This window comes from Notolabrus celidotus, chromosome 9 (genome assembly GCF_009762535.1).
Source record: "Notolabrus celidotus isolate fNotCel1 chromosome 9, fNotCel1.pri, whole genome shotgun sequence".
In the NCBI taxonomy this organism is placed as follows: Eukaryota; Metazoa; Chordata; class Actinopteri; order Labriformes; family Labridae; genus Notolabrus; species Notolabrus celidotus.
In genome coordinates, this window is record NC_048280.1 from 17,071,709 (window position 1) to 17,085,487 (window position 13,779).

The 13,779-nt window shown below is 38.7% G+C and overlaps 1 protein-coding gene across 1 annotated transcript; it reads left to right on the plus strand.

Moving 5' to 3' along the window:
• Positions 1–415: 415 nt before the first annotated feature.
• Positions 416–13,553, plus strand: LOC117819140 (melanopsin-A-like). The gene is given in 10 exon segments (XM_034692382.1): positions 416–582; positions 7,313–7,446; positions 7,556–7,759; positions 8,048–8,219; positions 8,385–8,413; positions 8,416–8,545; positions 10,956–11,063; positions 11,216–11,387; positions 12,162–12,305; positions 12,479–13,553. Coding segments are annotated over 10 exon segments (1,668 nt in total). The 3' UTR covers positions 12,887–13,553.
• The last annotated feature ends 226 nt before the right edge of the window (positions 13,554–13,779 follow it).

The following is a 13,779-nucleotide window of genomic DNA, read 5'->3' on the forward strand; positions in this document are numbered from 1 at the left end:
TTTTTTTTTATGTAACATGATCTTCAATATGTAATTTTGTGTATGCATCCTTTTTTTAAATTCTTCAGTTGTTTTGTTTTTTTCTAAAAGATGTAACACAAGGAATTTAACTGAATTTGTCGTTTCGACTCTTCAAACAGTGAAGATCACATGGTTCTGTATCTTTAGGATAAAATACTTAAAGAATGGTGCAAGACAGGAGGGATTAGGGACATCATCTCTTGATGACAACCAAAGGAAATCTTTATAAATTGATTCAATGTAGCAATATCTACTACAGATACCGTCCCTCTTCTGAGCTCTTAAGCAAATTACACTACCATGGAAGCCGGACACTTGCAGAACAATGTGGATTACAAACAAGTACACCAACTGCATCCTGCCAGGTTGTCAGTCCTGATGAAGTATTTGAACCATGTGGTCCACTGAGAGCATGGAGCCTGAGAAAGCACACACCCAGAGCAGCTTCTACAACAAGGTGGATGTGCCTGACCATGCTCACTACATCGTGGCCCTGTTCGTCTTCGTCATCGGGGTGCTGGGCATCACTGGCAATGCGTTGGTTATGTTTGCCTTCTACAGGTAGGTTTGTGTGAGTGACTTGTTTGTTATTGTGTTTGTGCTTTTTGGTGGATTTAATATGAGCATTCAATCCGAGGTTCATCCGACTGCATGTGCCTATTTCCATTTTTAAGGCTGATGTGTCATTTAATAAGAGACAAATGAGATGTGATACTCACTGTTTCTGTTTGTGCGTGCGTGCATGTGTGTGTGTGTGATTGTGTGAGTGTGTGTATGTTTTTGTATGTGTGTGTGTGTGTGTGTGCATGTGTGCATGTGTGCGTGTGTGTGTGTGTGTGTGTGTGTGTGTGTGTGTGTGTGTGTGTGTGTGTGTGTGTGTGTTTAGGCAGCTAAGTACAATAAACATCAAAATAAATAATGTTAAATAATATGCGCACTGTTCAGATATTCCTTGGTTTTGTGGCTATAACAATGCCTTTATATCTTATCTGACTGAGGTGATTAAAGCTTATCACTCAAAGTTCAGAACTTTTTCTCAAGTAGTGCAGAATTGAGGTCAGTGTTTTTCTTATACTCTCCAAGGGATTTGCAAAAAAGCTGAGGATAAACTGCACAGGCCAAAGGATAAACTCAGTTGCATGAGCGTGAAGTAAAATGGCATTCATCGTGCGCACTCATCTGTCCTGTATCCTTGAATATTGATGTGAAGGGAAAGTATCAGGGTCCATATTAAATATTATGAAACCTTCTTGACCTATTTGTATCAAAAGTATTATAATACGACCAAACCTTATTTTCAGTTTACACCAGAACACATTTTGAATAAATGACATCAAAAAACAACTGAGGCCTTGAGATATGGGACCTCTATGCGTGCCAGCCTAAATGTTATTTTTGAAGTCTGAAATTTGTCTGGTTTCTTTATTTTCGATCTGGTAAAAAGTCATAGTTGTTTAACTTTTTTTTGAAATACTACGGGCCTATACCAAAAGGATCGCACAGCTTTTGCACCCTCTAACCCGCATGTGCAAGCGAGCGGGACAAAAAAGGTAATTCTCAAAGAACAGTGAAACATGTATCACATCTATTGAATTTGAATCTCACAGTAAACTAAAAAAGGCGCAATTCCCATCCAGTTTAACATAATACATGGACAGAGTTAAGCTCTAGGCAAAGCTATACACAGCAGAAAGTGATGATTCAGAAAGCTTGCCTCCACAACCAGACGGTCGAGGCAGATGGTTGTCTAACAGGAGTCTGGTTCTTCTCAAGGTTTCTGCCTGTTAAACGGAAATTTTTCCTTGCCGCTGTAACTAACTAAATACTGCGGGGTGCAATGCTCATGGTGGATTAAGGTGGTCTTGGTATTAGGTCTCTGTTCATAATTTGACATAGAGTATGGTGTAGACACCCTATGTTTGTAAAAGCGTCTTCAGAGTTTGTTGTGATTTGGCGCTATACAAATAAAGATTGATTGATTGGTTGATTGATTGACAAAACAAGAGCAACAAACTTAGTAGAGGAACTTTATGGACATGAGCATCAGTATTATCAGAGATATGATCTGTTATCAGATCTTGAGAAGAATGACAGTGGTGGCAAATGCAGTTCATGGTGATATCAGCAGTCATTAATTCCTCCATGAGTCTCCTATGGTTTAAGATTTCACAAAAAAATGTAGGGTTGCACATATATATGTGTGTGCGTGCGTGTGTGTGCGTGTGTGTGTGTGTGTGTGTGTGTGTGTGTGTGTGTATGTGTGTGTTATATACATATATAAACGTTTTCTTTACTGTGTTTAAGAGGAGGGGAAAACCACAAACAGTATCAATAATGAATTTATCCAGTGTGACTATCCCCATTGATTTGTTGACTGCCTATTTAAAGCATAAAGTGCAGCATACCAACTACCACTGAGTTGGTTTTGTGGAACCAGAAGTAACTGTATTTGGGCAAGAGCATAATAACCTGTACCCGTGGCTCATTAATCAGCTCACAGATGAGCAAGTAAAACATTTTGTGACCCTCAAGATAAGATTTACTTGGCATAGACTTAATAACAATCCTGACTCCTATATCTGTCACTGAGAAATGCTAAATGAGTAAAAGCCATGTAAGGTGATCTCAGGACAACTGATTCCTCGCAATACAAGTAAGAACAAATCATAAACACACAATAAAAGAGACCATGTTGTCAAAGTATTTAGTGTTTGGATCAGAGTGTATGACTGACTTAGTAATGGCATCAGAGACCAACTCCATCACTCTCTCTTTTCAGGTTGACTGATGAGTTTAACACAACTAATGTCTGAATTACTCAATGACGCTTTCTTTTGTTTTCATTTTTTTTATTATATTATATTATATTATATTATATTATATTATATTATATTATATTATATTATATTATTATATCATATCATATCATATCATATTATCCATCCATCCATTATCTTGACCGCTTATCCCGTTAGGGGTCACGGGGGGCTGGAGCCCATCGCAGCTGGCTTCGGGCGGAAGCCAGGGTACACCCTGGACAGGTCGCCAACTTATCACAGGGCTCATATTGTATTATGTTATATTATATTATATTATATTATATTATATTATATTATATTATATTATATTATATTATATTATATTATATTATATTATATTATATTATATTATATTATATTAATTGATTTATTTATTCATCAATTTTTGCATAAAGCCATGACTTTTTCAGGGAGGAAGTTTCACTGGGCTGTCCATTCTTTTAAAAACTGTATTTTACCCACTGGTTCCAAAAGAACATACTAAATATTGCTTTGCTGTTCTAATTTTGGGTTTAAATTAGGCATTGTTGTTATGTTTAGATGATCATAACATCAGAAAAACACAATCAAATCGTACGAAATGGTACTGACTACTATTGCACTGTTTGCACCAACCACAAGCCCTAACCCTTTACGCCTCAAAAGGCTGTGCCTTTTGCCAGGTCGTCACTGTAAATAAGAATTTGTTCTTAATGACCTACCTGGTTAAATAAAGGTTAAATACAATTTTAAAAAGCATCATCTTTTGGTCAATTATTGACACCTGAAGTTGTAAAGTTTTGACTTATGGTTAACAGCGCTTTTCATATTGCCAGTTCAAGGCATGATATTTAAGCCTCTGTTATCCCCTGCCTTTGAGACTGTGGTGAGACCAAGTTGTGGATGGACAAATCAGGCAGATCTGGACATGGTAACACTTATAAAATAGTTATTATTAAATATAGGTACTTCTCAACAATAGTTACATAAATCAAAGAGCTTTCTAAGTCCACAAAGTGTGAATACAGACGTTAATAGACGTTTTTTGTACACAGTGCTCCACTGTCTATCTCTCCTCGGGCATGTCTCCCATATACCTGCAAAGCATTACGGCGTATCGTATTTATCACACAACTGAGAGAGGGTCCCCTTGAGTCTAAGTACAAATAAATACCTAAACAGTCTAAAAAGCAAAATAATGCTTTGAATTTGGTTTTTGAATACTTTTGAACATTTGTTTTCACACAGAATTTTGTGAATGCTCAGTTTGACCCTGATTTTTATACAGTATATCAATCTATAGATGTTTATGACAGCTTTAACTGTGTTTTGACTGTGGTGACCTCCATGAAAGCTTTATGCCTGCTTTTGAAAAATCTTGATATAGCTGCTATGTTTATTTTTTCTTGAAGTGAGTGACGACACTATTTTTTATGGGAAACATTTTCTTTTAAACAGCTTTTGGGGGATGCATAGTTGTGATGTAATGTTTCTCTTTTTGGCAGTATAAGATTTGACCTGGTAAATGACAAAGGTGACAATATGCAAATTATAGTTTAGCATCACAAACCACTTAGTGAATGAGTCAGCAGAATGAGTCATTTGGCTGTCAGCACTCACTAACATATGATGTCAGTACTTGCTAACATATGATATGCTATGCCTGGGATGGTCCCAGTGGGTACCTTTTGTGTTTAAAGTACTCGGGGAAACTTAAATCTTAATTGAAAACAGAGTGCAGAGCGGCTGTATTATCAGTTCACGGCAAGAAGGTTCCTTCAACTTCAACTTTACTCCTTCCTCATGCATTTATATCGCAGCTTCCTCCCACAGTCCAAAGATATGCGCATTTGGCTAAGTGATGACTCTGATTTGCCTGTAGGTATGTCAGCCCTGTGATAGAACAGCAACCTTTCCAGAGTGTGCTCTGCCTCTCCCCAAATGACAGTCTAGCTTAGCTCTGCCCTTGCCCTCATACCAGCAACCCATAACTGAATAAGCAGTATAAATGATGGATGTGTATATAGAGTGTAGATCCTTTTTTTTCCCATCTTCATTAGGAAAGGACAGAAAACGACTCCGATAAGACTTAGGAAAGATAAATGTCCTCACTTTCTTTTAGAGCTTCTATATAAGCAACTGAAACAACTAACAGTTGAATTTATAGGGTCGTTTTTTTTGCATTCAAATGATAGATCAAATGTATCATCCAATTGTTTAAATGAACGGGAGCATTTAGACTCTAGAGCAACATGCAACAGGTAGTGTAAAATTGAAAGACAGTGTCTCTCAAGTCACTTTGTGAATCCAAGACAGGACTATTTGTGACGTGTGTTTTGTAATTTAGACTGCTATTGACCTCCTTGACTGTTGAAACGGTTTCACAAAAAGTGGGTCATAGACAGATGTGTGTGTTTGTGTGTGTGTGCGTGTGTGTATCTGTGTGTTCTGGGAATTTTCAGGAGCTTTTATATTCCATCTGTCCATCAACAGAGGTAGATTAGATGTGTTCTCTATTGTTCTCCCCATCATGTGTGTTTACTGAATCAGAAGTGCCTATGATTTTATGAGTTCCAAGAAAATTCATACACATATGTACACACACACATGCACACAAACACATGCACACACACACACATCAAGAGGGATGGAGAGTGATATAATGGTGTTTCAAGGGAGATTACACCCGATATGATGATTTTCTAGGAACGAAGTAAAGGCAGGAGCAACACTCCTGCACAGCCATTCTGTCACACACACACACGCACGCATGTACATACCAACGCACGCACGCACTTACGCCGCATGCACGCACGCACACACACACACACACACGCACACACGCACACACACATACACCAGCAGTGATGTAATATCAGACAAACACATTTTTACATCTTCTCAGACAAAAGAAACCTGATTGTTTGTTGTTAAAACAGGAAGCAGCGTCTATCGAAAGGAGACACAGAAACAATATAATCAATGAAGAGCTATGGAGGCAGACGGTGTGGGTCGATACACTGCTCAATCAAGCTGCTATGAAAGCAGGTTCACACAGAGTTGACCAGACAAACAAAGAGCTTATATCAGATGAATGCAAACATATTTGATTTAACTTTGTATCTTTAGTTATGTATTTAAAGAGAGATACAAGTGTCAGTGAACTCACATGTCCCTGTTTTCCCCTTATTAAGATTAGCACTGTTGGAACAAGTATTTGTTGAATCACAAAGCTTATGTTTTAAACACACATTACATTTATTCTCCAAACTAGACACACATTTGTTTAATACCAAAATAAGTAGGAACAAAGCTTTAGTTTAGAATAAACAAAATCTCTATAAAGAAAGAACACACTTTTGATTTTCCCATATTTTTACAACATGTAATTATCAATTGGCTGTGCACTTGGACAGGGGCAGAGCCAGAGCTTTTTGACTAGGATGGACCAACTAGGGCACTGACCTATGCATGGCATGAAGAAGCCTATGTTTGGGCTGTCAGACAAATGAACAGCATTCATCTACCCTTTCTATCTCAATCCACTATCTACTAATATTAAGATTTCCAAAATATGTTATATTCCCCTTCAAAAAGAAGATGTGTAATATGTCCAGAGTAACGATATAAGCACTGACAAAAGAAAATGCACATATAAAGGCATCACATGTTTGTGTGCTGATCCTCTATGGGTCATTTTAGAATTGGGTCATTGTAGAAAGCAAACATATTTGGTTTATCAGGCTTTAATAGGTAAACCCCTTCCTTACTTGACTTGTCTGTTGTATTCTAACATTTCAAGCCAAACAACCAGATATCATAACTGGGTTACCTTAAAAATATCAAGGTTTAGAAGGTTGCTTTAAGTATTGCTGCTCCCATTATGTGGAATAATTTTCAAATGACAGCTAAACTACCCTCTCTGGTATCATATGACATTTGTTAAAGTACAAGTGTCTGAGCTACTTAAAGACAGTAATGTCACTGGTTTAAATTGTGAAAACATTAAAAGAGACAAGGCTTTGCAAATACAGTATGAATATGTTCATGACTGTATATGTAACTATTTTTAATTACGTTTGTATGTGCTTATGTGCCTGTGTTGTTGTTGTAAATTTAATTATATCGCAGGACACCCCTGAAAAAGATACTTTGGTCTCAGTAGGTCCTTCCTGCTAAATAAAAAAAAAAAGAGTAAATAAAATTAAATATTTCTATATTATATATAATATTTAATATCAAATAGCCAATAATAGTTTAGGACTTGGTAAGTTTAGGGGTGTCCACTAAGATGGCCAATTCAGAAGCCATGGCCACTCCTTGGCCATCTACTGGATCCACCCCTGCACCTGCACATACACTGGTTCAGATGAATGATCAATTCATCAACATATAAAATGCTCATATCATCCCAACAACTTCCATCCATTAATCAAAACTAGGTCTGTTTACTGACCATTAAACTCCCATGTCTTCCCTGTTTGTGTCTGTAGTAACAAGAAGCTCCGTAGTCTGCCCAACTACTTCATCATGAACCTGGCGGTCAGTGATTTCCTAATGGCATTCACACAGTCCCCCATCTTCTTCATCAACTGTCTCTACAAGGAATGGGCTTTTGGAGAGATGGGTAATTCTGTTCATTCTCCAATATAATGCACCTTGTGTATTCATGTGTGATCAAAGTATTCTGCTGCAGTGTAATCGTTGAAATGTTTCAATGTGTTCCTTTCCTGTAGGCTGCAAAATGTATGCGTTTTGTGGTGCCTTGTTTGGCATCACCTCCATGATAAACCTGCTGGCCATCTCTATCGACCGTTACCTGGTAATAACCAAGCCTCTGAGGGCCATACACTGGAGCTCCAAGCGCAGAACCACACTGGCCATCCTCCTCGTATGGCTTTACTCTTTGGCCTGGAGTCTGGCGCCTCTAATTGGCTGGAGTACGTTTTTCGTCTTACCCTTCTCCTTCACATGCTATAAAACTAAAGCATTAATACTGTGAAAAAAGACATTCCAGGCCAAACCCCTGCTTGTGGCTCTTGGCCGTAGTAGAACAAATGTAACGTATAATGTAACCTCCATTCATTCATAGTTCAACTGTGATCTCATTGACTCCTTCAAAGACATAAAATCAAAGCAAAAATTAAGTCGGATGTCAAACAGCATGAAGAACTATTGATGTTTTACCTGAAATCTAACTCCTGTTTTGATGTTCTGTTCCCTTTCAGGCTCCTATATCCCAGAGGGCCTGATGACATCTTGTACATGGGATTACGTCACATACACCTTGGCCAATAGGAGCTACACGATGATGCTGTGCTGTTTTGTTTTCTTCATTCCACTAGGAATCATCTTTTACTGCTATATTTTCATGTTTCTGGCAATACGAAAGACCAGCAGGTACCTTGATCATCTGTCAGAGACTATGTACATGTCCACTTTATATGATTTTGGATCACACTTGAAAAAACAGGCAATAAAACTAATTCATAAAGCATTTTTTATGATTGGAGATTATTTTATTTTATTGAATTATTATTATCTACCTCTTTCTTTCACCTACAGGGAAGTGGAGCGTCTTGGGACTCAGGTCAGGAATCCACTCTGATCCAGCAGAAGTCGATCAAGAGCGAGTGGAAGTTAGCAAAGATTGCCTTTGTCGTCATTGTGGTTTATGTCCTCTCCTGGTCACCATACGCCTGCGTCACAATGATTTCCTGGTCCGGGTAAGGCTCAATTTATATAAGACCATTTTATTTGGGTGTATTGATTAGCCTCTCACTCTGTTGGAGCACAGGCTCTCTGAACCCTCTGAGAGTTTTCGACGAAACAAGAGATATTTTTCCCACAGTGTATTGTGCTATGTACTTAACATGACGCTCAAAAGAGCTGATGTGTTGGTCTTTGGTAAGACATGTAGTTCATATTTCACCCCCTCCAATAATTAAGTATCAACAGAGATTAGGTTCTGCTGTTACATGCATTTTTGCATTTTTAAAGGGGCACCATTCCAAGTCTTCTGTACGATTCCAAATCATATCTATTAACTCAAAGTGGATTGCACATACACACATGGTATGAGCGGGACACAATACTTTTTTTATCAAAGAATAAAGAAACACAAATACATGCAATTGCTGCATTTCTAAATGACTATTTTTTTTCCTAAAAAAAACAAGATTCCAAAGTTTATTTCCCCCTCATACTTCTTCAATCATTAATGTTTAACAAATTCAACTCCACTTAAACAGATGCAACATCTTGCTCTCCGTTTATTGCAATCAAGGCTTCTTTTTATACACATGCTCAATTTCATTTTTAAAATTGTATTATTGTGCAATCTAAAAACAGTTTTTTAAGTCTATATTAACAATGAAAAGCAAAATATACCAACTTTGAGAATGTCCTGGAGACACTAGTCTTCCATAGTGCGTATTTTCCTGTGAAGGGTGCTATGAAATTCTGCAATTTGGTTTCATCACTAGCCTGTGCCAACTCCTGCACTCTAAACCAATGCTTTGCCTGCTTTTGGGATGCAGTTCCCCACTGACATCAGTCTGACTTGCTCAGTGGTGGACAGTAGTGTGCTTTGTCCACCACTGGATTAGCTTCACCTGGATGCTAAGCTCATAGGTGGTAGCTCAAACTCAAATGAGACCTATTATACTCATTTTCACCTGTAATTATGTCAATCTGAGACACTTATAGAGGAGCTCTGCATTATTTGCAGCTAAAAAGAAAATCCATTAAACCCCTAATTTCAGCACTTTTCAGCCTCTAAAATGCTTTGGTTTGGCTGCTTTTCCAGTGATATAAAGTTAGACACAGCTTGTGGATGTTACGTTTCACACAGCTTTGTAGTCATGACATGGCCAAATTGCTATGCTCCTACAGAAAATGTATGAGACTAGTCGTTAGCTCCCCGTTAAAGCTATTAGCAGTTAGCTATTGTTACATTACCTGGCTGATAAAATGTAACCTATAGTGGTGGTTCTGAGTCTTGAAGATCTAGTGGATGATTTTTATTTATCATGGATAAGTGCTAGCGCTAGTTAGCATAGCCACATAGCTACATGTTCGTAGCTGTGTACCAAGACACACGTCGACATACTGATAAATAAAACAACAAGAAACACTAAATCTGTGACCAATCCTTCAGAAAGGTCCTGCTACAGGCGCCTCTCCGTCAGGATCAGATTCTGGATCAGATTCAGAGGGTTGAAGTAACGCGATCTATGAGCCGCCGTGTATATTCAGCCAACATGGAAACATTAGATCAACGTGCTGGACAGCCGAGGCACATCCACTTCCTGAGGGGGCGTGGTCAGAGAGAAAACAGAGTGTTCTGAGGAGGACTGAAGAAGAGGGTTCTTCAGGCAGACCAAAATCTGATTTCAAAGTGTTTTTTTGAGCATAAACTTTAAAAGACATGTTTTGGGGACCTCTTAGACCAATATATATTGATGAAAAAAGCGTGATATGTCACCTTTAAAGCTTGCAGTCCTGATTGTTATACAACAGGACCGTCAGCTTCTTTAAAAAGGTTTCTATAGTGTTAATATTCATTGATGATACCAGTATCAAAGCTAGTCCTGGATGGCAAGGGACTCTGGGCAGTGCCTGTGTGCACTGATAGTGTTCCAGTAATTTGGTCAAATAACTCTCCAAAATTTCAATGACTGTCTTATTGTATAATGTTTTGTCAGCTAGAGGACAAGTACTGCTGGCTCAGTGACATACAACAGACGTTGAAGTTGCTCACATCTCTTCTGCTTATGTGACCTGTCACACCACTCACTAAACCACATGTTTCTCCTGGGACATGCAGTGGGAAGGGGGTGGTAGTTATATAACTTGAAATCATATCTTTTTGCCCGCTCATTCACAGGGTAGCCTTACAGACACACACATGCTCCCTCACACATTCACACACACAGCTCACAAGCTCACATGATCATATGGACTTAACCACCCATCTGTAGCAGCTGGCACAGTTTGGCTAATCCTCGACCTGATCCAACCCTGAATTTTTGGATGAAAAAAAAAAACAGGAATTTTGAGTTGTGTTGGACATGTTGTTTAGTCATGCTTAAAATAAGTCTACAAGATGAATTTCTGTTGTTCTTTCTCATGCAGGCATGCAAATATCCTGTCCCCATACTCCAAGGCCGTCCCTGCAATTATAGCAAAGGCTTCAGCTATCTACAATCCATTCATCTATGCTATTATACACAACAAATACAGGTGAATGATCAATCAGTGTCTTTGAGTTTTGGTTTTGCACTCATGTCTCTATTCTATCTTTTTTGTATCTAGTATCAGAAGTTATGTCAAGATTTAAAAGCACAATTTACTTTTCAATTTGTTGTCAAAAGAGCTCATGTTTTCGTTACTAGGATGACTCTGGCAGAGAAGGTTCCCTGCCTGTCCTTTCTGTCCCCTACTCCCCGAAAGGAATGCATCTCCTCCTCCATCAGTGAATCCTCTTTCAGGGACTCCATCATCAGCAGACAGTCAACAGCATCACGGACTCACTTTATAACAAGTTCTTCAAACTCACCTGCAATGGTAATGTTTTGTGTTTGTATTTTATTGCTAACAGTGGCCCCATTAAAAAATATTTTAAAAAAAGGTGTTATCAGAAAACCATTCTGCCATTATACAAAAGCCGACAGACATGCATCCTATGTTATTTACTCAGATGGCTTCTTGATATCTTGACAAAAGGTCTGATGAACAGAACTCATATTCTAGAAACTAAAAACAGTTTAACTTACCTCATTAGTGTGAGCAATGGCAGCATGGCATGAGTCTAGAATCTGTTCCTTTTTCTTCCATGGTACCAAATTTCGGAGTGACATCAAACCTTCCTGAGCTTTTATTGACTCATGAAACTAACTTCAAAATAAAAAAACCTATTCTGTTGCCTTACACGTAGAAGAATTAATAATTTTTACAGTAGCGCCATGTGGATGTGCATCCAACCTTTATACCTTGGCATAAAATGTACTTTCTGTGATCGGATTGTAATGAGGTGGCGCTTGACCTTGATTTATTTAACATGTGTGTCCAGTGTCAAAATTGAGATCCAATTGCAATCTGATCACACTCTACTGCTCACTTCCTTCAACGTGCCATCATTGATCATGTTAAGTCAACAAAGTATGGGTACAAACAGTCTTTGTGTACCCTGGCACCAGTGTCCTAACCAACCAGATTTAGCCTCTACCTCTATTGACCCATCACCATATCCGCTTAGGGTTTCCGTGTGTTTCCTGTTTTAATTGTATCATTAACCTTTCTTTTGTGTTATGCTTACGTTAGTTCTGTTTTGTCCTGCAGATGTTGAGGGATGTGGAGATGGAATCCTTGGGAAGGAAGTCGTGTGATTCTTTCAGAAGCATGTCGTCATACAATCAGTCTGTTAGAGGCAGGTCCTACAAGAAACGGTCTCTAAATACCTCTAAGATAAAGGCAGTGGAGAAGGTGAGTGAAAGTGAAACCACCTCAGATGTTGTCAACGCGATACTGTTTTGTTTTTTTCCTTGTGTGTGCTTGGAGGTGTTTGTAACATGCTTATTTTATTTGCCTGCATGCCTTCATGCATTTATGTCCTTTCATAAAATAGTGTTTGTATGTCTTTTTTTTCACATTACCAGCATCCATCTACCACATGTGATTCATCAAGCAACTGTGAGCATGAACTTGTTTCTGGCTCTCTTACCATCGCCACTGTCCCCCTACTAGTTCTTGCCAGGAGGCGCAGTCACAGTCTGACCTACAAGGTTTCTGATGCAGGCCAGGAAAAATGCAGCATCAGCAATACGCAGAGTTACCACAAGAGCAACTCTTTTGATTCCCTGAGCGTTGGAAAGATATCATCCACTGATCCCAGGACGCCTCAGGGTGTTCCACGCATCATCGTCATCAGTCCAACATCTGAAAGCAGCCTCATCAAGCAGGACAGTGTCTGCTTGGAAGACAGCGTTGAGGGAATGGAGAACAATGTTTTTGTCAGCATGAACTTCTCCTCAGAAGTCTTTCAGGCAGTGGAGCTTCTCTCTTGATCAGCTGGACAATAGTGACCCCGTGTAATCTTTTCCTATTAGGTTTATTCTTTATTATAATCTGGGACCATAGAGCACACAACACTTTCCTCTGGTAATCATCCACTGAAGTAATGACTCACTGTCTGTGTCTAAGTTTGATGACTCATATTAATGCCAAGATAACTGAAGTGCAGGGGGAAAGTAGGCATGGCAAGTTAAAGCTATGTGTACCTGGTATTCAATGTGCAGTGCTTGACAGACTGTCACAAGGACAGGGTTGATCTGAGGGGCAGCATGGTAGGGAGCACATTTCTGTTCGCTTCCTTAAAAAATAACAAGTGATACGTTTTTTTCATGAACTTTTTGCCAAAGCAGGACAGACACATACAAATCAGAGTGCCGCTATTTGAGCTTAAAGTAAGAACCTGTGATGTGAATGTTTGAGGTGAAAATTGTATGTTTTGTTCATTTTGGCCAACTCTATTGAAGCACAGCGATGCAGTTACTTTAGGTTGAGAGGATGTAGTAAAAGTATACAAAGTAAATATGCTAAATTCTTGTCTTGTGGTAGTTGCACTGTATGGTCCTCTCTAAGTTTCCGTTGGCTTGCAGACACTGTAATGGACCAATAAGGCTGTTGATCAAATACAGCAGTTTGCAGTGACTATAATTTATCTTGCTCATATGTGAACTGTGATTTGTAAAAAAAAAAAAAAAAAAAAAAGGCTCCACTGTTCCTTTAATTTATTCCTTACAATATTAAGACCCATACTTGTACCATTTCTGTATTCTGTGAATGCTGCAGTGATGTTGCCAGTGGTCTGAGTGTTTGCTTCAAAGGAAGGAAGCAGCAGTAGAGTATTTTTTATTAATATATACTGTGAATGTTCCCCAAAGATGTCCACTTAAGA